Genomic DNA, 25,275 nt, shown 5'->3' with positions numbered 1-25,275 from the left:
AGTTCAGGAACATTGCACATTCTAAAATGCTAATCACTTCACAAGATGAAAGCAGTGAATTTTTAAAAACTGTTTGAAAGTGTTCAGTTGTGAAGGGTTCTCACTTCCAAATTTGCCACTGTGCAAGGGCTAACAGTACACAAAAAAATCCATAAAGCCATTCAAAAGAATATAATGAAATACATGATAAATATAGTCACGACTACTTTGTATTTTTATACTGCCAAGACCACTGCAAGTTTTTTGTATTTTTACAGTGTACAAAGCAAAATGGTAGCATGCATGAAAATTAAATAATGTAAGTTTTAACAATGATGCACTTTGCTAAACCAGCTGCAATAGAACATCAAAAATGGAGCTGCTTGCATTAAGTGCTTAGTTAAAACCCCAGTGCCTGGATAAACTTTTAAAATAACCACAACACAACGAACAGTAAGAGATTAAAACAATCTTGACAGAATGGTTAAAATTGATGACTTTAATTTCAAAACTCAACATTTTACATTTAAAGCTTATTATCAGATGTAAGACTGCTATGATGGTTGCTGACTGTCTTGGAGACTTTTTAATTTTCATTTCCATGAAAATTAATATTATTTATGGATAGCGATGACATACAACTTTACTCTCTGGAAAATATACCTAATGCATTATAAGGCAGTTTCTAAAACAAGCAAGCAGTGTTGAATGCATGGTTTACAGCAGAGTGAGAGGGTGAGAAGTTGCCCATTCACGTTTTGACATGTTAATGACATGTTAAATCACAACTACCAAGGAAGAGATGGGTTGTACAGTCTAAATCATCAGGTTCATTATTTTCATGCACATCAGTACTAAATAAGTCAGTCATCAGCTTATGCCTCTCTCGTTGATAACATGACCTCAGCCAAGCCCCTTGTAATTTGGCTCAATAAATTCCCGTGATGTATGAATCAGAGCTTTAAAACAGTATAGATGTTTTGATAGTCACATTACTTCAAATGGGGACAAATATTGACAACTAATGATAACTTGGATACTTATTATGACTTTCACTTTCAGTAAAAATAAATTCGCACAATTCATAGTCCACACAAGAAACCTTAGCATATAATATGTCATTCTAGATACATTAACTCAGTTGTGATGTGCAATTACATAAACTAAAACAATTCATTTTTATAACAGTTTAAAATGTTGATTTGTATGGTTTATGACCACTTCTTTATTAAGGGCAATTCACTTGATCGACTGTTTCCATTTTATTAATGTTGATTTCATGACTTATCAGAATATTTTTCAGTTGTTCGATGATACTTTCGTCTAGTTGTGCATGTCTTGACAATATCCATGCATAGATTGTGGGAGATAGAGAATGCTGAGTACAGGAGTAGACCAGCGAATAACTTTTATAGTCAGAGGCTAAAATCTGGTATGGGATAAACTCAAATTTGTCTGCAAAAACAAAGTTCATTGAACATTAATCAGTGATGAAACAAGTTATTTTCATGAGGCATGAAACAAATATTTGATGTTTGTTTTCACAATAGAAGACACAAGTTGCTTTCCCGAAATTCAGGGCTCCCCGGGAGATAAAACAAGCAAGGAAATTAAAGTCACTCATGTTGGCTTCTAAATGAGTTAACAGTAGGAGGTAGGACACTCTAACTAATTTAGGGTACTTAATTTAGGGAGGTAGTGCACAGTGGTAAAGTCACTGGACTCGTAACCTGGAATGCAGAGTAAATTTTCCTTGGGACATTGGTTCAAATCTCATCATAACAGATCATCAACTCCCCATACTGTGGAAACAGGCTATTTGGCCTATCAAGTCCACATCAACCCACTGAAGTGCATCACACCCAGATCCATCCTGTAACCCTGCATTTCCAATGGCTAACCCACCAACAAGGCAACTTAGCATGGCCAATCCACCTAACTGGCACACCTTTGGACAGTGGGAGGAAACCAGAGCACCTGGAGGAAACTCATGCAGGGACAGGGAGAATGTGTAACCTCCACATAGACAGTCACATGAGGATGGAATTGAACTTGAGTCCCTGCTGCTGTGAGGTAGCAGTACTAACCACTGAGCACTGTGGTAGTGAAATTTGAATTCAAAAATAAAAACTGGAATAAGAAGAAATTGTCAAATGGTGACCATTGGACCATTGTCAATTGTTGTAAAAATCTAACTGGTTCATTGATGATTCCATATTGAAGGAATTTTGCCATCCTTACTTGGTCTGGCCTATATGTCTCTCCAGTAACTGCTCTCTGGCCAATTAGGAATAAATAATATGAAGGCAGCTCACTATCAATTTCTCAAGAGCAACTAGGGATGGACAATAAAATTAGCCTAGCCTGTAATTGACTGCAATCCCCTTGAAATAATGGCAAGCAAACTCACTTTTTGAAATTTCATGGACCAGCCAAGTCTCTGAACATATACTTTTACAAATTTCAAAAATGTTTTTAAAAGTTCTACTTTTCCAAACTTAAGAACAAATTGAATAAACTCATACTTTGTACTCCATCTGACACCTTGTATCCATTCACTTACACTGTATCTCTTTGCAGCCGATTAACAAACGGAGATAAACTACTGCCATCCTCGTCATCCAAGCAATTTATACAGACTGTAGGCAGCTGAGGCCCCAGCACTGAAGTCCACAGCACTCCATTTGTCACAGTCTTCAATCTCGAAAATTCCTAGTTTATGTGCACTCTGTATTTCCTGTCCATGAATGAATCCTCCATACACACTAATAAATCATACCCCAACTACATGAGTCTTTAATTTGTATATTAACATTTTGTGTGGTAGCTCATCAAATAGCTTTTGGAAATCCAGGTATACTATTGATACCCTTTATCTATTTTACTAATTACTGCCTCAGAAAAAACACTACATCCTTTTTGTAAAACCATGCTGATTGTGAATATACAGTTGGACATGTAATTTAGGAACAAAAGCACGCCACTTAGCACTTCAAGCCCAATTCCCTATTCAATATGATCATAGTTGTTTCATAGAATCCATACTGTGTGGAAACAGGCCCTTCAGCCCAACAAGTCCACACCGAACCTCCAAAGAGAAACCCACCCACACCCATTCCTCTGACTAATGCACCTAACCTATACATCCCTGAACACTATGGGATGGACAGAGGGAGACAGGAGATATTTAAGAAGACAAAATAGGAAAAAGAACGAGCAAGCGTGAGACAGAGAGACAGAGGAATCGATGGGCAATGTGATCAGCACTTTTAAAGGTGATTCAATGTTTTATATGAAGGATGATGCAAGACTATTTATCAAACAAAGGAAGTGCAACATGCACGTTCAGGAGAAGCTTTATCCAGGAGTAGAACAAGGCAAAATTTTTATTCATTCATAGCATGTGGACATCACTTCCCAGACAACACTGATTATTTATCCTTTGTTGCCCTTGAGAACATATGAATGAGGCACAAAATTAGGGCACTGTCTGCAATCTTGTCCTTCTAGCTGTGGGTTTGTAAGGCACTGACTTAGGAGCCTTGGTGAATTTTTGCAGGACATCTTGCAGACAGTACACACTGCTGTTTCTGAACACTGGGGTAGAAGGAGTGAATGTTTGTGAAGGTGATGCCAATTAAGCAGACTGCTTTGTCCTGGATAGTCATAGTGTCATAGAGATGTACAGTATGGAAACAGGCCTTTTGGTCCAACTTATCCAAGCTGACCAGATATCCCAACCTAATCTATTCCCATTTGCCAACACTTTGTCCATATCTCTGTAAGGAGAAAGTGAGGACTGCAGATGTTGGAGATCAGAATCAAGAGTGTGGTGCTGGAAACGCACAGCAAGTCAGGCAGCATCTGAGGAGCAGGAAAATCGACATTTCGGGCATAAGCCCTTCATCAGGCATGATACCTGATGAAGGGCTTCTGCCCAAAATGTCGATCTTCCTACTCCTTGGATGTGCCTGACCTGCTATGCTTTTCCAGCACCACACTCTTGACCCATATCCCTCTAAATCCTTCCTATTCATATACCCATCCAGATGCCTTTTAACACTGTAATTGTACCAGCCTCCACCACTTGCTTTGGTAGCTCATTCCATACATGCACCACCCCCTGCATGAAAAGGTTACCCCTTAGGTCCCTTTTATATCTTTCCCCTCTCACCCTAAACCTATGCCCTCCAGTTCTGGACTCACCCACGTCTGTTCATCGTATCCATGACCCTTGTGATTTTATAAATCTCTATAAGGTCAACCCTCAGCCTCTGACACTCCAGGGAAAACAGCCCCAGCCTATTCAGCCTCTTCCTATTGCTCAAATCCTCCAACCCTGGCAACATCCTTATAAATCTCTCCAAACCTTTCCTATTCATATACCCATCCAAATGCCTCTTAAATGTTGCAATTGTACCAGCCTCCACCACTTCCTCTGGCATCTCATTCCATACACGTACCACCCTCTGTGCGAAAAAGTTGCCCCTTAGGTCTCTTTTATATCTTTCCCCTCTCACCCTAAACCTATGCCCTCTAGTTCTGGACTCCCCCACCCCAGGGAGTCTATTTATTCTACCCATGCCCCTCATAATTTTGTAAACCTCTATAAGGACACCTCTCTGCCTCCAATGCTCCAGGGAAAACAGCCCAAGCCTGGTCAGCCTCTCCCTATCGCTCAAATCCTCCAACCCTGGCAACATCCTTGTAAATCTCTTCTGAATCCTTTCAAGTTTCACAACATCTTTCCGATAGGAAGGAGACCAGAATTGCATGCAAATATTCCAACAGTGGCCTAACCAATGTCCTGTACAGCCGCAACATGACCTCCCAACTCCATGACGAATAATAGTGGATCCAACACCGATCCTTGTGGCACTCCACTGGTCACAGGCCTCCAGTCTGAAAAGCAACCCTCCACCACCACTCTGTCTTCAACCTTTGAGCAAGTTCTGTATCGAAATGGCTAGTTCTACCTGTATTCCATGAGATCTAACTGTGCTAAACCAGTCTACCATGAGGTACCATGTCAAACACCTTACTGAGGTCCATATAGATCATATCCACCACTCTGCCCTCATCAAACCTCTTTTTTATTTCTTCAAAAAGTCAATCAAGTTTGTGAGACATGATTTCCCACGCACAAAATATGCCGACTATCCCTAATCAGCCCTTGCCTTTCCAAATACATGTAAATCCTGTCCCTCAGGATTCCCTCCAGGCTCACTGGTCTATAGTTCCCTGGCTTGTCCTTACCACCTTTCTTAAATAGTGGCACCACGTTGGTCAACCTCCAGTCTTCTGGCACCTCATCTGTGACTATCGATGATACAAATACCTCTGCAAGGAGCTCAGCAATCACTTCGCTAGCTTCCCACAGAGTTTTAGAGTATACCTGATCAGGTCCTGGGGATTTTCCACTTTTGCACGTTTCAAGACATCCAGCATTTCCTCCTCTGTAATATGGACATTTTTCAAGATGTCAACATCTATTTCCCCACATTCTATATCTTCCATGTCCTTTTCCACAGTAAACACTGATGCAAATTACTCATTTATTATCTCCCCCATTTCCTGAACTCCACACATAGGCTGCCTTGGTGATCTTTGAAGGGCCCTATTCTCTCCCTAGTTACTCTTTTTTTCCTTAATGTATTTAAAAAGAATCTTTGAATTCTCCTTAACTCTATTTGCCAAAGCTATCTCATGTCTCCTTTTTGTTGCCCTCTTAAGTATACTCCTACTGCCTTTATACTCTTCTCAGGATTCACTCAATCTATCCTGTCTATACCTGACATATGCTTCCTTCTTTTTCTTAACCAAAACCTCAATTTCTCTAGCCATTCAGCGTTCCCCACACCTAACAGCTTTTCTTTCACCCTAACAGGAATATACTGTCTCTGAACACTCGTTATCTCATTTTGGAAGGCTTCCCATTTTCCAGCAAACCCTTTAGCTGTGAACATCTGCCCTCAGTTAGCTTTCGAAAGTTCTTGCCTAATACCATCAAAATTAGCCTTCCTCCAATTTAGAACTTTAACTTTTAGATCTGGTCTGTCTTTTTCACTATTTTAAGACTAATAGAATTATGATCACTGGCCCCAAAGTGCTCCCCAATTGATACCTGCCCTGCCTTACTTCCTTGTCAAGCTTCTTGAATGTTGTTAGACCTGCACCAATCCAGGCATGTGGGGAGTATTCCATCACACTCCTTACCTGTTCCTTGTTGGTGGTGGACAGGCTTTGTGGAGTCAGGAGGCGAGTTACTCACCCCTGACCTGCACCTGTAGCCACCTATATGGCTAGTCCAATTCAATTCTGATCAATGGTAACTCCTATGATGTTGATAGATGGTAATACCATTGAATGTTAAGGGAGGATGTTTAGATTCTCTCCTATTGGAAATGGTCATTGCCTGTCATATGTTTGGCGCAAATGTTTCTTGCCAGTTGTCAGCCCAAGCCTGGATATTGTCCAGCTCTTATTTGAACATAGTCTTCTTCAATATCTGTGCTGAATACCATGCAATAATTAGCAAACATCCCTACTTTTGACCTTATGATGGAAGGAAGGTCATTGATGAAGCAGCTGAAGCTATTTGAGCCTAGGATCATATCATGAGGAACTCTTGCTGAGATGTCCTGGAGCTGAGATGACTGACCACCACAACCATCTTTCTATGTGTCAGATAGACTTTTCCCCACTATTCATTCATTCCAGTTTTGCAAAGGCTCCTTGATACTACACTTTGTCAAATGCAGCCTTGATGTTAAGGTCCATTACTCTGACTTCCCCTCTTAAATCAGCTCTTTTGTTCATGTTTGGATCAAGGCTGCATTGAGGTCAGGACCTGAGTGGTCCTGGTGGAACACAAACTGCATATCAGTGAGCAAGGTGTTGATGAGCAGGTGCTGCTTGATAACATTGTTGATGACACCCTCCATCGTTTTACTGATGGTTGAGAGAACACTGATCAGTCGGTAATTGGCTAGGTTGGATTTGTCTTGGCCTTTGGGCAAAAGATGTATCTGGGCAATTTTCCACATTGTCGGGTAGATACCAGTGTTGTAACTGTATTGAAACAACTTAGCTCAGGGAGCAGCAAGTTCTGGAGCACATGTCTCTAGTACTATTGTCGAATGTTGTCAGGGCCCAAAGCCTTTGCAGTGATGACTACAACCGTTTCTTGATATCACATGGAGTGAATCAATTGGCTGAAGACTGGTATGTGAAATGCTGGGGACCACTGGAGGAGGCTGAGATGGATCATCCATTCAGTACTTCTGATAGGAGATTGCTGTGAATGCTTCAACCTTGTCTTTTGCACTGATGTGCTGGGCTCCCCCATTATTTAGGATGGAGATGTCTGTGGAACCTTTTCAAATGTGTTGTTTAATTGTCCATCACCCTTCATGACTGGTTGTGGCAGGACTGTGGAGCTTAGCTCTGACCCATTGAATGTATAATCACTTGATTCTGTCCATCACTTGCTGGTTATGCTGTTTGTCACACAGTCAGTCCTGTTTTGTCGTTTTACCAAATTGATTTGTCATGTTTAGGTGTGCCTGTTGTTGCTCCTGTCATGTCCTCCATCACGATTCACTGAACTACATTGATCTCCTGGCTTGATGCTAATGGTTGGGGTTAGGGGGCGATATGCCAGGCCATGACAATGCAGATTGTATTGGAATACAATATAGCTGTTGCTAATGGCCCACAGTGCCTCATCATATGTAGGTACAAGGAGGTGTAATAAATGTCTATTGAATCTTTCAGGCTACATTACTCACTTCTTGTAATAGCGACAGTGGGAAGAGAGACAGATGGAAGAGAGCCATGACAGAAAGACACAGAGAGAGAAACATAGCTACACTACAGAAAAGAGGCTAATGGACAGGGAGAAAACATACGTTGCTTTGGTTCCATTTCAGAGAATCAATAAAACAGTGAAGAACCTGTCATGTAAAAATAAGCTTTTGGTTGTATTTAAAAGTTGAATGTGGAATGATCTGTTCAGCATTTAGGTTTTAAGTATAAATGCTTACTAGATATAATATCTAATTATTATGCATTTTCTTGTTCTTGAGTGTTACAGTAAAACTATTCAGTGAAATTATTTTGTATTTTTTTCCATTGTTAACTGATTATTCAAGTTTCTTTTTAAAATGTTACCAGGCTTTACAGAGATCACAACACCATAAGAGATGTTGAATGAAATGGTGTAATTACTTCTGTAAAAGCTATAAATAAATCCCTTGGGCTTAAGGAAGCAGAGATGAAGGCTATAGTAGGGGTGAGAGGGTAACAGTTTTAATGTCGAATACATCACTCAAGATTCAACATTTAAATCTCAATACCTTCCAAGACAAAGCAACCTGTTTATCGGCCCTCCATCTAATATTGCCTGAGGACCGTTGGTCAATTGTTGGATTGATGGCATACAACAATGCCAGAGACAGTGAATGCTGAAGAAGTTAGATGCGGTGTCAATCAAGTTTTGTCCTGAATGGTGTTAAGTTCTTTGACATTTTGTAAAGAGTACCCTATCACATTCCTGACTTGCGCCTTGTAAACGATGTACAGGCTCTAACGAGTCAGGAGTTACTCTGTACTGAATTTTGAGCATCTGACCTGCTTTTGTAACTGGTCCAAATTAATATCTGTGTTGCTTGAAAAGCGCTGCAGGTCAGGCAGCATCCAGGGAACAGGAGAATCGACGTTTCGGGCATAAGCCCTTCCTAAAGAAGGGCTTATGCCCGAAATGTCAATTCTCCTGTTCCCTGGATGCTGCCTGACCCGCTGCGTTTTTCCAGCAACACATTTTCAGCTCTGATCTCCAGCATCTGCAGACCTCACTTTCTCCTCAAATTAATATCTGGTCAATGGTAACCTCCAGCATGTTGATAGTGATGGATTCAGCATTGGTAATGCCATTCAATACCAAGGGAAGATGGTTGGATTTTCATTTTGGAAGATTCAAACTTCTTTGATAAAAAAAAGGTGTTGCATATTTCAGTACATACCTGATTCTAAACTAAAGAATTCCATGTGTATACCTGAATCAACAAAATAAAAATCATTGTATTAACACCATGTTTGCCAAAAAGGAACAAAACTAAACAGTAACAATACCAATGCCAATGTAAAACTAAAATCACCTAAGTTCAGGCTAAGGGAATGCTACACACTCACTCTCTCTGAACAAGGTAAGAAATTGACACACAATTCCACAAATTATCAAGGGATAGAATATTTTGTAAATAATCCAGCAAACTATTTGCACAAAACTGATATCAAATATGAATGTTGTTGGCAGAATTCACTAAATAGCATGTAAGATTGGATTTTATCTTGATTAGTTTTCTAAAGATAAAGTTATTCATTGATGTTATGATGTGGAAATTATTTAGAAACCGACAACAATGACTTCTGGTGCCAGATTGTCCATTTAATATCAAATTGTGGATGCACCAATGATTACTCCATTGAACAGAGGGATTATTATCAGTTAATCATCTGAAGCCTGAATTGGGCCTTAATAAAGGCCAATTCATTCTTGAAGCTTAACCAGTGTGAGAGTGAGCACTTTTGCCTGAGAGTGAGGTACAGCATGAGTATAAAGTTCAGGGGATTTGGCAGTGTTGGAATTCAGTGCAGAGATGCTTTTTGCTTGCTTTGTTTTGGTCCACAATTTGTAAGGTTATTTTAACAGAATAAATTGAGGCCCAGGATTAGGGGCCCATCACAGGTAAACTGTAAGTTCATTGGTTGCAGGCTACAAACTAGAAGACCAGTACAAAGTTTTTAATTTGATTTTCTTCAAAAATTAAATAATAAAATCAAGATACCAGGCCAAGTGATGGCTCGTACATGCATGATATGGGAGCTGATGGACCCCATTGTGGCTCATAGTGACCACATCTGTAGCAAATGTTAGTTGGTTGAGGAACTCCAGCTCAGAGTTAAGGAGCTGGAGTCTGAGCTTTGAACATTGCAACACATCAGGAAGGGGGAGAGCTACTCAGACATCATGTTTCAGGAAGCAGTCATACCCCTTAGATTAACTACATCAAAGACAAGAGGATGTGACTATGAGCAAGGCAGATAGAAGGATCCAGGGGGTAGTCTGAAGGAGCCTCAGCCCTTGAGCTTGTCTAACAGGTTTGAGATTCTTGCTCCCTGTGAGGATAGGAGTAAGGGCTGTAAGGAGGATGAGCGCACTGACCATATCACAATATTACAGGGAACCATTCAATGCTAGTAAAAAAGAAAAACATATTTGTGATCAGGGATAATATAGTCAAGGGAATAGACACTGTCCTCAATGGCCCAGATTGAGAATCCTGAAGACTGTGCCTGATGCTAAGGTTTTGGGCTGCGGAGGAATTTGGAATGGAGGGAAAAGATTGGTTGTCCTGATTCACGTAAGCACCAACGATATTGGTAGAAAGAAGAAAGATGTTCCATTGAGTGAGTATGAGCAGCTGGTAGCTAAATTTAAAAAGAAGAACCAAAAAAAAAATCTCTGGATCACTACCTGAGCCATAAGCAAATTGACATAGGGACATCAAGATTAAAGGGGTAAACTTGTAGCTAAAGGACTGTTGTGGGGAAAAACAGGTTTGAATTCATGGGACATTTGCACCAGTACTGGAGAAGGAGGGAAGGGTTCTGATGGGAAGAGCTCTACCTGAATCATACTAGGTTCAGAGTCCTTGTGAGTTGCATAACTAGGGCTTTGGAAAGTGTTTAAAACTAAATAGTTGGGGGCGTGGGTTCAGTGGGACAATTATGGAGAGCACTCAGCAGAGGTTAAAGTCTCAAGAACATGTAATAGGACAGAGATTCCCGACTGTTTCTAGACACTAACCAGGCACAGCAGATAAGAGGACAACTATGAGAAGGGGGGAAGTCAACACAGGACTATGAGCCACAATGGGGTCCACCAGCTCCTACATCATACATGTACAAGCCATCACTTGGCCTGGTATCTTGATTTTAATTATTTAATTTTTGAAGGAAATTAAATTAAAAACTTTGTACTGGTCTTCTAGTTTGTAGCAGTATACTTAAATACACACAAAAATGAAACAAGATAAATGAGTTTCTAGCATAGATGGAAATTGATGGGGATGATGTTATGGATGTCACGGAGACATGGCTCCAAGGGGTTCAGGGCTGGAAGCTAAATATCCAAGGATACACATCCTATCAAAAGTACAGGCAGTTGGGCAGATGGGGCAGGGTTGCCTTGTTGGTAAAAAATGAAATTAAATCAATAGCAAGAAGTGATATGGAGTCGGAAGATGCAGAATCTGTGAGGGGAGAGTTGAGCATCTGCAAAGTTGATAACAGGTCTCCCAGCAGTATTCAGGATGTTCAGAAGAAACTAATTCAGGAGATAAAAAAGGCATGTAAATATGCCTCTTTTATAATAATCACTGGGGACTTCGGTACAGAGGTGGACGGGGAAAATCAGGTCGATAGCGGATTTGAAGAAAAGCAATTCATGGAATGTCTACCAACCATTCCTAATTTGAAGCAGCTTGTGGTTGAGTGCACTAGGGTATTGGCAATTCTGGGTTTATTGATGTTTAATGAGCCAAGTTTGATTAGGGAGCTGAGGGTGAAGGAATCCTAAGTGCCAGTTACCATAATATAACTGCAGTCACCCTGCAGTTTGAGAGGCAGATTTAATTAGATGTGTTACAATTCAGTAAGGGTAACTACAAAGAGATCAAGGAGGAGCTAGCCATAGTTGTTTGGAAATAAAGCCTAGCAAGGAAGACGATAGAGCAGAAATGGCAGGCACTTCAGGGGATAATTTTGGAGGCACAGCAAAACGTTCATCCCAAAGAAGAAGAAATACACAGTCTGTGCTGATACAACATGATAGTTCTGTTCCTGTGCAATCCCGCGTTATAAGAAAATCACGTCATAGCAGCACCATTTAAACTAATGGGACCGGAAAGTTCATGTTCTACAATAATGGTCTAAATTCTTCAATCGCATTATAGCCAACTTGCATTGAAGAAATGCACGTTATAGCAGAATCTACTGCATCAAGGGGAGAACGAGGCAATGATGGCTGACAGGGGAAGTCAGGGACAGTATAAGAAGCATACCATGAGGGTGAGGTTTAGTGGGAAGCCAAAGGTGTGGGTAGCCTTTAAAAACCAACAAAGAATAACTAGAAAAGCAATAATGGGGAGAAGGTGAAATATGTAATAAAATAGGTCGTAATGTAAAAGAAGATTGCAAAAGTATTGTTTAGATATATAAAAGGTAAAAGAGGCAAGGGTGGACATTGGATTGCTAGAAAATAAGGCTGGAGAAATAGTAAAGTAGTACAAAGAAACAGTGAAGGAACTGAATAGATATTTTGCATTAGTTTACACAGTGGAAAACACTAGCAGCAAACCAGAACTTCAAGAGAATCAGGGGGCAGAGGTGAGTGTAGTGGCCATCGCTAAGGAGAAGATACCGCGGAAGCTGCAAGTGTGAACATGGATAAATCACCTGACCAAATGGACTACACCACAGGGTTCTCAAGGAGATGGCTGAGGAGGTTGTGGAGACATTGGTGGTGATTTTTAAGGAATCACTAGAGTCAGAGATGGTCCCAGGTAACTTGAAAATAGCTAATGTAACACCACTGTTTAAGAAGGGAGGAAGGCAGAATACAGGAAACTATAGGCTGATTAGCCTGCACTTGGTCATTGGTAAGATTTTAAGAGTCTATTCTGAGACTGCAGAGTACTGGGAAGTGCACAGTAAAATAAAATTGAGTCAGCACAGCTTCATCAAATAGGGGTTCATGCCTGACTAATCTGTTTGAATTGTTTGAAGAGCCAATGAGTGAATTTGACAAAAAAGAGCCAGTGGACATGATCGACTTAGATTTCTAGAAGGCCTTTGACATGGAACCATTCAAGAGGCTGATAAATAAGACCCAATGTGATCTAGGATGGATAGAGGATTGGTTGACAAGCAGAAGCAGAGAATAGGGGTCTTTTTCAGGAATGCAGCCATTGACAAGTAGAGTTCCACAGGGATCCATTTTGGGACAACAGCTATTCATGTTACATGTTAATGATCTGGGCAAAAGAACTGAGGACATTGTTGCTACATTTGCAGATGGCACAAAGTGGATGGACAGGTAATGCTGAGGAAGTGGGCAGGCTGCAGAAGGACTGGGAGAGTGGTCAAAGAAGTGCAGATGGAATACAATGTGGGAAATTATGATGTTATGCAGTTTGCTGGAAAAAAACTGAGGCAAAAACTATGTTTTTCAAATGAGAAAGGCTTTGGAAATCTGAAGCACAGAGGGACTTAGAGTCCCAGTTCAGGATTATCTGAAGGTTAACATGCAGGTTCAATTGGCAGTTAGGTAGGCAAATGCAATATGGGCATTCCTTTAAAGAGGGCTACAATACAACGGCAGGAATGTCCTGCTGAGGCAGTATAAGGCTCTGGTTAGATTACATTTGGAATATTGTAAGTAGCTTTGAGCCCCGTATCTAAGAATACATGTTGACTATGTAGGGGGTCCACAAGAGGTTTATAAGAAATATCCTGGGGATGAAGGGCTCGTCACATGAGGAGCACTTGAGAACTCTGGGTCTGTATTTGATGGAGTTTAGAAGGATGTGGGGAGGATCTGATTGAAACGTATAGGATAATGCATTGGCATTGAGAAGATTTTTCGCATTAGTAAGAGAGACTAGGACACAAGGATACAGCCTCAGAGTAAAGGAATGATGCTTTAAAACAGAGATGAGAAGGAATTTCTTCAGCCAGAGAGTGGTGAATCCATGAAACTCACTGCCACAGCAGGCTGTGGAGGTCAAGTCATTGAGTGTATTTAGGACAGATAGATTGATTCTGGATTAGTAAGGGGATCAAGAGCTATAGGGTCTTGACAGGAGAAATATATCAGCAATAATCAAATGATGGAGCTGACTCAGTGGGCAAAATAGCCTAATTCAGCTCCTATTTCTTGTGATCTTTTGGGTTTAAAAAGAAAACAACTGGCAAGAGTTATAGGCCAATGGAAGTAGTTTTAATGTTTCTTTCTGTACTTACCATGTTGAAACCGTATTTTAAGATTAGCTGTTTCATTCAGACGAGCTACAAATAACTCTCCTATGTAAAGTATTCTTTTCTCATCATCCCTGCAGAGAATACAAATTATAAAAATATGTGTGAGTAATCTTTACTTTAGCATTTTGTGACCTAATATCATGGTACAATTTGAAATCTCAGAAATAGTTTATGACCAGGACTGGCTCAGTAAACACACTAATGTGAGAGATGAGTTGAGAGTTCATTTACTGTTATAATGCTCTGTAGCAATACTCAGAAGGAAAACAATTTCTCGAGCATCTATAACATATGGAGCCAAGTAACAAAATCAGAATTTATTCCTGCACCTTTTTCTTCCCCCAAAGTGCTACCTTTGCCATTATGTAACTTGAGTGCAATGGAGTCAATAAACCCTAAAAAAATTGGTAATGCATTTGGAATACAGAAGGTTCCATGGGAGGAGTGATTCAGCAGTGGTGCCCTGTAAAGGAAATTGTGCAATAAAGGGCAGCACAGCAGCTCAATGATTAGCACTCCTGCCTCACAGCACCAGGGAACCAGGTTCTGTCCCACTCTCTGGTGACTGTCTGGCTGGAGTTTGCACATTCACCCCGTGTCTGTGTGGGTTTCCTCCCACAGTCTAAAGATGTGCAGGTCAGGTGGACTGGCTGTGCAAAATCACCCATAGCGTCCAGGGATGTGTAGGCTAGGTGGATTAGCCACGGGAAATGTGGGGTTACAGGGTTTTGAGGGGTCTGGGTAGGATGCTCTTCTAAGGGTCAGTGTGGACTCAATGGACCAAATGGCCTGCATCCACACTACAGAGATTCTATGATGAACCATTCTGAAGTCTCAGTGATGGAAGGCAAGACAATAACAGTTTACTATAGAAATTGAAGATAGCAGCAGTTGTCAAGTTGATTTCTGGCATGCTCTTGGGAAATGAGGCAAGAAGAAGGTGCCTTAAATAAAATGCAAGAGTGAACAATTAATCCGACAATCTTCCCCAAGAGCCTGTAAATAAAAGTGCAGAAAGCAATTCACTGAAACTTACCCAATGGCCATTATTAAAAGGTCAGCTATACTTTAATATTTGAATCGGTGTGACAATGTATTTACTTTTATAATACGAGTGTTCCTCTTATTCAACTTGATGACTTCATACTCTCATTGCACAATAATTAGCCTAAATTAATCATTTTTTTTCTAATCATATTCCATGAGACAATTTCTCTGATACAGATCATAGTAAAACTTTTCAATCCACACCATCAATTGCAAGCTGTTTTTATAGTTGCATCAATAATTGTACATATTGAATCATTGAAATGCAATGTTCCCCATAATCATGCATTTTTTTTTCCTTTCATATATCTAATTGTCTTTTTAAAGTAACTACTGAATATGTTTCTACTACCCTTTCAGGCAGTGCATCATGGATAATAAACACTTGCTGCATAAAAACTTTCCTTATTTTAGCTCTGGTTCTTTTATCAGTGAAATAGTTGCTCCATAATTTCCCTATTAAAACTTTAAATTATCTCAGTTAATTATTCACTGAAAAATTTCACCTCAAGTCTCTCCACACGACAGAAATCCCTCACCCTGGTGGCAATCTAGTAACTCTCCTTCACTTCAAAACCTTTGCATACATGCTATAAAGTGTTGTGCTCAGATTTGGAAGCAATACTTTAACCAAAGCCAAACTAGTGAGTTAAGTTTTTGCATAATTTCTTTCCTTGGTTCATATTTATAAAGCCTACCATCCCATGAGCTTACTTTCAGAAAGAAAAAGGCCTTATCCACTTGTCTTGACACCTTCAAAGTTTTGTACCTGCAAAGCCTTGCTCCTGAAATACCATTAAATCTACTTGTCATTACATTTCTTTGCACTGTTTTATAACTTAGTTACTTCTGAAGACAATAATTTCATTGGGAAACTATTTGGTTGATTAATTCCATTGTCAAAAACAAATATCCTCCAATCTGTTTCTGTTTTATTGTCAGATCCTACGCTTCCATTTAACTTTGAATACAATTTTGTCTTTATCATCCAATGGAAGTGTAACATTAGCTTTCCAAATGTCAAGCTCTAGAATTCACTCCCTAAATCTTTCCAACTCTCTCTCTCTCCCCCTCCATGAAATCTGATCTGAATCAATTTTTAATTCAATTTTTTTGTCTCTATATGCTCATGTTTTGGGTGTTTAAAAATACTTTTTAAATATTAGATAAATATGAACTATTTGTGTTATTGATGCTAAGTTACAATTGCTTTGAGCAACTCCATCAATATCCATTAATGGGCTATATTTTATACCTGAGCACAAAAAAAACTTGATTTTTGCATCTGGATAAATATAATCCAAATTAACTGGAACAGCTTCTTCAGAGCTCCTGCTTTTTTTAAAAAACGTAGATTTATTCACAGGTGCATGGAAACAAGTATGCAGGAATTAAATATTGCAATGCTGAAAATCTGAAATAAAAACAGAAAATTTCCAAAAATATTCAAAAGCTTACTGAGTGACTGGGACCAATTCAGGCAATATTTTTGTTTTTTATCATTGCAACAACTTGCAAGATGATTTACCATTTTTGCACTCTTGATTTTTACCAATTGCTCAGTTTTCCCTCTATTTCTGGAATACTTACCGCTTCTCTGTAGTGTTAACAGAGATCCAAAGGGTGGAGGTTTTAGCAAATGTGTGTGTGATGCAACTTCCTTTATCGGAATGTGGATGAAGAGCTTCAATTTCATACCATAATCCCATAAACTGAAATACAAAATTTGAACATTAGATTTGTGAACCTGAGTGCAAACATCAATGAAGATTTAACAATAATATCAAAACAACTTTCATTCCCTGTGAAGTCTTCAAAATTTAGATCATCTCAAACTTCACATAGTTTGTTAATATTTTAAAAATGATCACTGTCAAGCCCAGCAATCAACTTGTTCACTGCAGCAATGAAATGCATCATTCTATAATTGCTTGTGAGATAAATGCTAGTTAGAAAACCGGAAGAAATCACTTCTGGTTTTCAAAGTGTAATGGTATATTTTATGTCTGCCTGAACAGGCAGTCACAGCTTTGATTCACCCATAAGGTGTCACAAGACAATGGGCTTTGAGTACTGCACTGAAGTGTCAGCCTCGATCAATGTTTCTCAATGAGTGGGATAGGATGTGAAGATCATCCAGGTGGGACACACAGTTTCTGGAAAAAAGGCATTAAAAACAGAATTAAAATATTATCTATTTGAACATATATGAAGACATGTTAAGAAACAACTACCATTTTCTTCATATATTTTTGTGAGCAAGCCTTCTCTGCCATGGCAACTATAAAATGGAAGGAAACCAGCTCAACTTGAAACAGCTCTTCATGTCACAATTTCAAACATTACCCTGAGAATTGGCATGTTTGCAAATTAACACAACTTCTTGCTGAGACTAAATCATTATCTTCTTTTTGTTATTTACAGTTTAACAATAAAATGAACTCAGCAAAATCATTGCAATTTTTTACATCCTTAAGTTTTAATTATTGATTACTACTGTAATCGACTGTACATCACTTCCATGTATATAAACATAAAAATCACTCCTTTGAGAAAGTGAGTTTGGTTTTTACAATGGACGGACCAATTTTTTTGACAAAATGGTTGGTGGCATATGTGATGCAAAGGGTTTTGAACCATTAACCTAAATTCAGAGTCCAAGTGGAACTTTGTGGTCTTCAAAGGAGTTCACAATCAGTGATAAGTATAAAAAGATGTCAACGATCTTCCAAGTTTTGAGTTAGTTCCAACATAAATGTATGCATATGCAGGCACAAATGATACATAGTCAAAAGTCATGGAGATAACTTGCTTCAAGATTAAATGTTAAAAATGATCCAAAATATCTCAGGGCACAATCCCATTGTTGATCATAAACTCAGTGCAGAGAGGACATTACATTTGCATGAGTCAGGCTGGTTCATGAATCACTTTAGTACTCCTCCAATACGCACTTCTCTATACCTATCTGAAACACTAGCACCTATCTCAGTGTGAGGAGGATTGGCTCCAGTCACTTCCAATTCTGCCAATGGACTGATTTGCATCTCCACAAGATGAATTATCACTTTGCTCATTTTTCCTTGTATTTGCAACAATTCAAAGATCCAAGTCAGATATCTTGCCCTCACTGGTGAGGTGCACATTTGGTCTTGGAAAAGCACAGCTGGTCAGGCAGCATCCGAGGAGCAGGAGAGTCAGTGTTTTGGGCATTAGCTCTTTATCAGGAATGAGGCTTGTGGGCACTCTTCGACTTTGATCTCCAGCATCTGCAGTCCTCACGTTTTCCTAGCACATATGGTCTTGTAGAATTTGGCACATGACCACTGAGTTGACAGCTGTCATTATTACATCAGATTTGTTTTGTAATGTTTCTGTAAAAAAATATTTCCTTTTAATCTGAGCAGCAGGAACCCTTGGCCTGAGGCAGTCCAGACTAATTGCCAATTCCTTTGTAAGGGCTGCATGAAATTTCAACCCCTTAAAAGCCAAAAGGAAATTCAGAGAAACAGTAAGTTCCCTGGAAAAAAAACATCTCATTGAGAGAAACACAAAAGCATATGGAATTAGATTTCCACCTCTGAAATGTGCTTTGTTTCCCCTCAAATTAGCTGAGTCATCAATATCAAGCTCTAAATTCATGTGCAGGACATAATACATTAATAGATCATCTTGAATGCTTCTTCCATCCAAAAAGCCAATTGTTTTCTGAATAATGTGCTGCTACTACTAGGTCTTTCCAAGCATTAAACAAAAGTTCATAAAGTAAGCCTTGCAGCTTATGAAATTTGTTTTTAAAAAAATCAAAAATGATTTGAAAGAAAACATGGATTGCTTCCTATAAAGATGAGATGTGAAGTGAAACAAAGGGAATTTTTAAAAAGTTCTTAGATGGGATGTGAGCATCGTTAGCAAGGTTAACATTAGTTGTTCATTCCTAATTGAAATTTGAAATCTAATTCCATACTCTTTTGTGTATCTCACAATGAGGTGGATGGTTGGTTCATGGAATATACTATTTCTTTGAGTTTCCTTTTGGCTTTTAAGAGGTTAAAATTTCATGCACCCCTTACAAAGGAATTGGCAATTGGTCTGGACTTTTTTAGGTCAAAAGTTCATGCTGCTCAGATTAAAAGGAAACCTTCTTTACAGAAACAAAACAAACCTGTTGTAATAATGGCAACTACCAATTCTGTAGCCACTTACTAAACTCTGCAAGACCATGTGCACCCCACCAGTGAGGGCAAGATAACTGACTTGGACCTTTGAATTGTTTCAAATAAAAGGAAAAGGGAGCAAGGTGATCATTCATTTGTGGAGATGGAAATCAGTCTATTGGCAGAGTTGGAGGTAATTGGAGCCAATCCTCCGCACACTGAGGTAGGTGCTAGTGTTTCAGACAGGCACAGTGAAGTGGGTGTTGGAGAAGTTCCTAAAGTGATTCATGAACCTTGAGCTGATTAGTTTTTCTAGGCCATTTCAGAGGGCAATTTAGAGGAGATCACATTTTTTTGGGTTGGGAGTCACATATGGACAAGACTGGCTAAGGGCCCTTCCCTGCTGGGACATTAGTGAACCACATAGGTTTTTACGACCTGCAGCAATGGTTACATCGTCTTAACTCCAGATTTTATTAATTTAAAATTTCATTATCTGCCACAGTGGAATTTGTCTTCAACAGATTATCCAAGGATTCTAGATTACAAAATAATCATCGGATGATGTGGCAGAAACTTGTAGTTTCTTTCTCCAAATCAATAACAATATCTAATAAATATGTCTAATTACTTGCTCTATATGCAATCTCCATTATATCTATATTTATTTGTGTGTAAATATTACAACTCTCAACATGAAAGATGCCATGTTTGACAATATTAGTTAACCACTTTGTGCAGTTAAGTTTCTTTATTGAAATGTAACATAACCAGACCTGAAATGTAACATAACATTTGCCTTACAACAAAACTTTAAAATAAAGAGCTCATGCTTAGCCAATTGATCATGGATAACACAAAGTTTTAGTATGAAATACAGCAAATAATTAGGAAAGCTAATAGAATGTATTTACAGTATTAATCTCCTTATTTAAGGAAGGATATAAGTACAAAGGAAGCCTTTCAGAGCACGTTTACTGGACTAAAATCTCGAAAGAGTGTGTTAGCTTATGAGGAAAGGTTGGACAGGCTCAAATGTATCTGCTGGAGTTTAGAAGAGTAAAAATCATCTGAATTGTAACAAATTTTCCTGAGGGATCTGGACAGGGTTGATGCTGAGCAGATATTTGTTCCTGCAGAAGAATCTAGAACAATGGGTCACTAAAAATAAGCCTTGTTAAGACAGAGAGAAGAGGTTGATGCATTTTTGGCATTCTCTTCCTCAAAAACCAAAGGAGGCAGTTTTCTTGCATATTTCTAAGGCAGAGGTAGATTTATTCATGATAAGGTGGAGAAAGTTTATCAGAGATCAATGGGAATTTGGACTAATCAGATTAGCCATGCTCTTGTTGAATTTCAGAGTGGGCTGAAAGATGTACTTCTGCTCCTAATTTGTATGTTTGTGCGTTCCTATATTATACAGGAATGTTGTTACCTTCAGCAGAGAACTGATTTCATCAGACTATACTATACTGGAGTGAAGTCTAGTTCCCAGAAATGAAAGAACAATGTGCCGAATCACTATGCAATTCAGTCCTCTTAATGTGTACTGTTTTCTACAATTTCTAAAAGCTTCAAACATTGTTAGTATAACAGGTTTGGTGATGCCACATAACTATCTAATCAACAGCATCTACTCACCTCACTTAGAGTGAAATTTCTTTGCACTGGTAATTTTGGACATGATTTAAAACTTCCTTTGGTGATGCAGATAGAAAACACAAGCAGCATCAATATTAGTCTCTGCATACTACAGTCTTGGTGGTGATCTGAAAGGAAGAGAAGCTATATCAGATTTATCAACCTCATTACTCTGAGTCTGAATTCCAGAGGGTGGCATTTTCAAGTAATGGATGTAAAAACAGAGGCACATTTTAAAAATATTGCACATCCTGACATACGTTATTTATTATCTTAACATGCACCTTTCATATAACGGAGCATCAACTTTATTTTTTAAACTCAGTTGTTAATCTTCTTCAATCTTTGCTTTTACTTTCCTTTCTAAAACGTGCTGTGGAAAACACTGAAACTACTGAGATGAGGATCTGGAAATTAACATCGAACTGGAAAGGTCGATTCTGTTTCTCTCTCGATAGAAATTGCCAGACCAGCTGAGTTTCTCCAGAACTTTCTTTTATATTGCCTCTATTATTTCAAATTAATATTGCCTGATAATGGTTTAGTCTGGTATTTTAATTTGTTCCATTCATAACTGGGAAATAATTCATCATTTCATAAAAAGGATTTTTTTCGAAAACAGCTAAATTGTAGTGATTTTAATGATTTATTAATTTCCCTTTTTATTTTTAATAATATACTTTATTCACAAAAATATCTTTGTATATGTACATATACGTACTATTGTAGTTCGGCTCTCTACAGAGGCGTAAGCAGGAACAAAATCATTGGAGTTTGACTCTATCCAACAAACAAACAAACCAACCAACGCATTTCATAGAGTAACAGGGTAGGAGAATGGGTCTGGGTGGGTTACTCTTTCGAGGGTCGGTGTGGACATCTTGGGCCGAATGGCCTGTTTCCACACTGTAGGGATTCCATGATAATTTCTTGTACAGTAAGACGACTTGGTAGCTGGTGCCTATTAAAGCTACCTGAACCCCTAAGTGATTATGATCGACCAGTTTATTGCAAACTGCTATATACACATAGTTTGCAGTCTTTGTTCTTGCTGTGCATGCAAGGCTTTTGATTAGATTAGATTAGATTCCCTACAGTGTGGAAACAGGCCCTTCGGCCCAACAAATCCACACCGACCCTCCGAAGAGTAACCGACTCAGACCCATTTCCCTCTGACTTTTCACTGCCTTTTTGTACTCTTTAATTTAAATTATGTTAAAACTGTGTTTGAACCATTGTAAGCAGCAAACTTAGGCTCATTACCTCTTAGCGCTTTCCGATCATTTTCCTAAATTCTTCCCTTTTTTTAGTTTGACAGTTCGGCCCGTTCTCGGGTCCACACGTCTCGGTGCAATTTGTATGAATTGTACAAAGATGTTTCAGTCGATGGTTTAAATATATTGTTGCAAATTTCTCGCCCAAACAAACGCACTTGCTCGCGGTGTTTTCATCTAAAATTCCCAACAAATAGAGTCCCGTCTCTTCAGTGGCACAACCCAACCTAACTCAAAATGGGCTGAAACAATTATCAGGTTTTAGCAATGGGATGGCTAGAAACCCACCCCTGTTGCAAATCAGCTTGTTACAATAGTTTTTCTCTGGTTAAGTACCACCTTCCACACCCCCAAACCCCTCACAAAATGATTATAATTCCCAGAAGCTTACCCTGAAACAAAGTGGAGAGTGAGTGACGCTGTCACCTCCAGGTATTGTCTGCCACTTCCTAGCGAACAACTGCACAACTAGTCCTTATATCCAACTCCTCGCTACCCACTAGATCAGAGAGTTACCTAACAGGGTGAGGTAAAAGCAATCCCAGCCCGCGGTCTCTGGGGACATCCCGTGAGGTACACGTAAAGTTGAGTGGCTGCTCGCCAAACTGCTTAGTTACTCTACAGTGCACTAACTGCTTTTGAAACAAAAAAAATATGGAATTTTGTTGTAGAAGTTTATTGGAAGGTTTGAGCACTGGTCAAATGGCTCTTAATAGGTCTGTCTTGGGAAATGTTACACGTGCATGGGTGCTGAAAGGAGTTGTATCACACCGTCTGCGAAATATCTCTGGTTTTGTGTTCAGTTGAGGAGAGACTAGTCTGTAATTGACAAACACATTCAAACAGCAATTAAAATAATAACCGTTTTTCTAAACTGAGCACTGATTTATTTTCTGGCGTCTCTTCCAAATGAGACCTTACTGCAGCATCTGAATTTCCCCATGGTATATGACACATTCCATTTCAGTAGCAGCTAGCTCGCTGCTTGGCACCTGCCACTGTAGCCGCAGCGCGAACAGGATGGAAATTACAGCGCATAGGGCTCTGCCAAGAACAAAGGGCTATTCAATTCACCCCCAACACTTCAGCTATTTCCCACCACCCTCTGAGCTAACCAGTTATGTGGCTACCACTTGGAATATCGTGTGCAATTCTGGTTTCTCTCCTATCGGAAGGATGCTGTGAAATTTGAAAGTGTTCAGAAAATATTTACAAGGATATTGCCAGAGTTTGATCTACAGGGAGAGGCTGAAAAGACTGGGGCTGTTTTACCTGCAGCGTCGGAGGCTGAGAGTTGACCTTATAGAGGTTTATAAAATAAAGAAGGGCATGGATAGAGTAATAAATAAACAAGGTCTTTTCCCTGATGTGGGGGAGTCCAAAACTAGACGGCATAGGTTTAAGTTGAGAGGGGAAAAATTTATAAGGGACCTAAGGGATAAGTTTTTCTCATAGATTGTGGTGCATGTATGGAATGAGCTGCCAGATGAAGTGGTGGAGGCTGGTATAATTACAACATTTAAAAGGCATCTGGATGGGCATATGAATAGGAAGGATTTAGGGGAATATGGGTCAAGTGCTGGCAAATGGGCCTAGGTTAGTTTAGGATATCCAGTCAGCATGGACGCATTGGTCCAAAGGGTCTGTTTCCATGCTGTACATCTCTATGACTCTACGGCTCTAGGTCTGATGGTGCAGCCAGCTCTATCTCTCAGCCATAGGAACTAAGTTGAACTCCCAATCCAAGACTTGTTGGTCAATGAGGGTGTGTTTATTTTGTGGCCAAATCAGTTGTATATCAACTTAGTAAATCCTTCCAACACATGCCAATGAAGACAATAAGAAGAGGAGAGATTCCTGGCTAGCCATGTGAGGGCAAGAAAATTGGAACTCTACCGTCACCATCTTTGAGCCCAGGCTACCACCTGCTTGTAAAAGTGTAGAACGTCATAACTCTGACCCAGTCCCTCCTTGGGCCTTCCAAGTTACATCCCAGCTGATGCTACTGAACAAGTCAGATCGCAGCATGAAATCTGGCTTGATAGATCATACTTGGATATTTTGGAATATTCAAATACACACACCTGTTATACACACAATATTTTGGAATACTGAGTGCAATTCTGATCTCTCTCCTATTGGAAAGATGTTGTAAAACTTGAAAGGGTTCAGAAAAGATTTACAAGGATGTTGCCGGGGTTGGAGGGCTTGAGCTACAGGGAGAGGCTGAGTAGGCTGGGACTGTTTTCCCTGGAGTTTTGGAGACTGAGAGATGACCTTATAGAGGTTGATAAAATCATGATGGAAGGGGATAGGATAAATAGATAAAGTCTTTTTCCATGATGTGGGGGAGTCTAGAACTAGAGGGCATAGATGAAGGGTGAGAGGGGAACAATTTAAAAGGGACCTAAGGGGCAACTTTTTCACACAGAGGGTGCTGCATGTGTGAAATGAGCTGCCAGAGGACATGGTGGAGGTTGGTACAATTACAACATTTAAAAGGCTTCTGGATGGGTATATGAATAGGAAGGGTTTAGGGGGATATGGGCCAATGCTTTGCAAATGGGACTAGATTAGGTTACAATATCTGGTTGGCATGGACAAGTTGGACTGAAGGGTCTGTTTCTGCGGTGTACATCCCTATGACTATAACTCTATGACTTGGTCATTTCTTTAAATGTTAACCAGACAGCCTTTCACTAAAACATAGCACAGAAGGCAATAGATTTTGGGTTGAACAATAAAACACAACAAAGACAAATAACATTTTAAAAATCAAGCTAACTATATATATACTGTTAAAAGGTTTCTAGCAACAATTCAGACCAAATCTACTCCCCAGTGCCATCACTTTACAGGTAACTACATTCCAGAGACATTTTCCTTCCCTATAAAATTATAAGTTTGACTGAACTACTTCTGCCCAGTTCTGGTCCTGAACTGCAATGCCTTTTTCTTTGACTCATGCAGCTGATAACTTATCTTTCCCAGCTAGCCAGCTCCGCTATTTAACCTGATTATAGCCCATCTTATCCTGATCTCAACTCCACTTCCCTGCCTGCTCTCTTTAGCCC

General features: G+C 39.5%; 1 protein-coding gene across 1 annotated transcript; it reads right to left on the bottom strand.

The window, feature by feature from the left end:
* Positions 1–550: 550 nt before the first annotated feature.
* On the bottom strand, positions 551–22,657 carry LOC122556078 (apolipoprotein D-like). Its single transcript, XM_043702509.1, has 6 exons — positions 22,593–22,657; positions 20,928–21,055; positions 16,720–16,841; positions 14,065–14,153; positions 9,003–9,035; positions 551–1,434 (listed from the first exon to the last, which is right to left on the bottom strand). Exons 2-6 carry the CDS (start codon positions 21,033–21,035, stop codon positions 1,208–1,210), a joined length of 579 nt encoding a protein of 192 aa, XP_043558444.1. The 5' UTR covers positions 21,036–21,055; positions 22,593–22,657; the 3' UTR covers positions 551–1,207.
* Positions 22,658–25,275: the final 2,618 nt, after the last annotated feature.

Source organism: Chiloscyllium plagiosum, chromosome 13, assembly GCF_004010195.1.
Source record: "Chiloscyllium plagiosum isolate BGI_BamShark_2017 chromosome 13, ASM401019v2, whole genome shotgun sequence".
In the NCBI taxonomy this organism is placed as follows: Eukaryota; Metazoa; Chordata; class Chondrichthyes; order Orectolobiformes; family Hemiscylliidae; genus Chiloscyllium; species Chiloscyllium plagiosum.
Note: the sequence above shows the minus strand (reverse complement) of the source record. Positions and strands in the feature narration are given on the sequence as shown.

Coding starts and splice junctions, on each gene's coding strand:
- LOC122556078 (XM_043702509.1), bottom strand. CDS start 21,035: ATGCAGAGACTAATATTGATGCTGCTTGTGTTTTCTATCTGCATCACC. Junction 14,154..16,719: donor GTTAACACTACAGAGAAGCG/GTAAGTATTCCA, acceptor TATTCTCTGCAG/GGATGATGAGAAAAGAATAC. Junction 1,435..9,002: donor ATTCTTTAGTTTAGAATCAG/GTATGTACTGAA, acceptor TTGTTTTTGCAG/ACAAATTTGAGTTTATCCCA.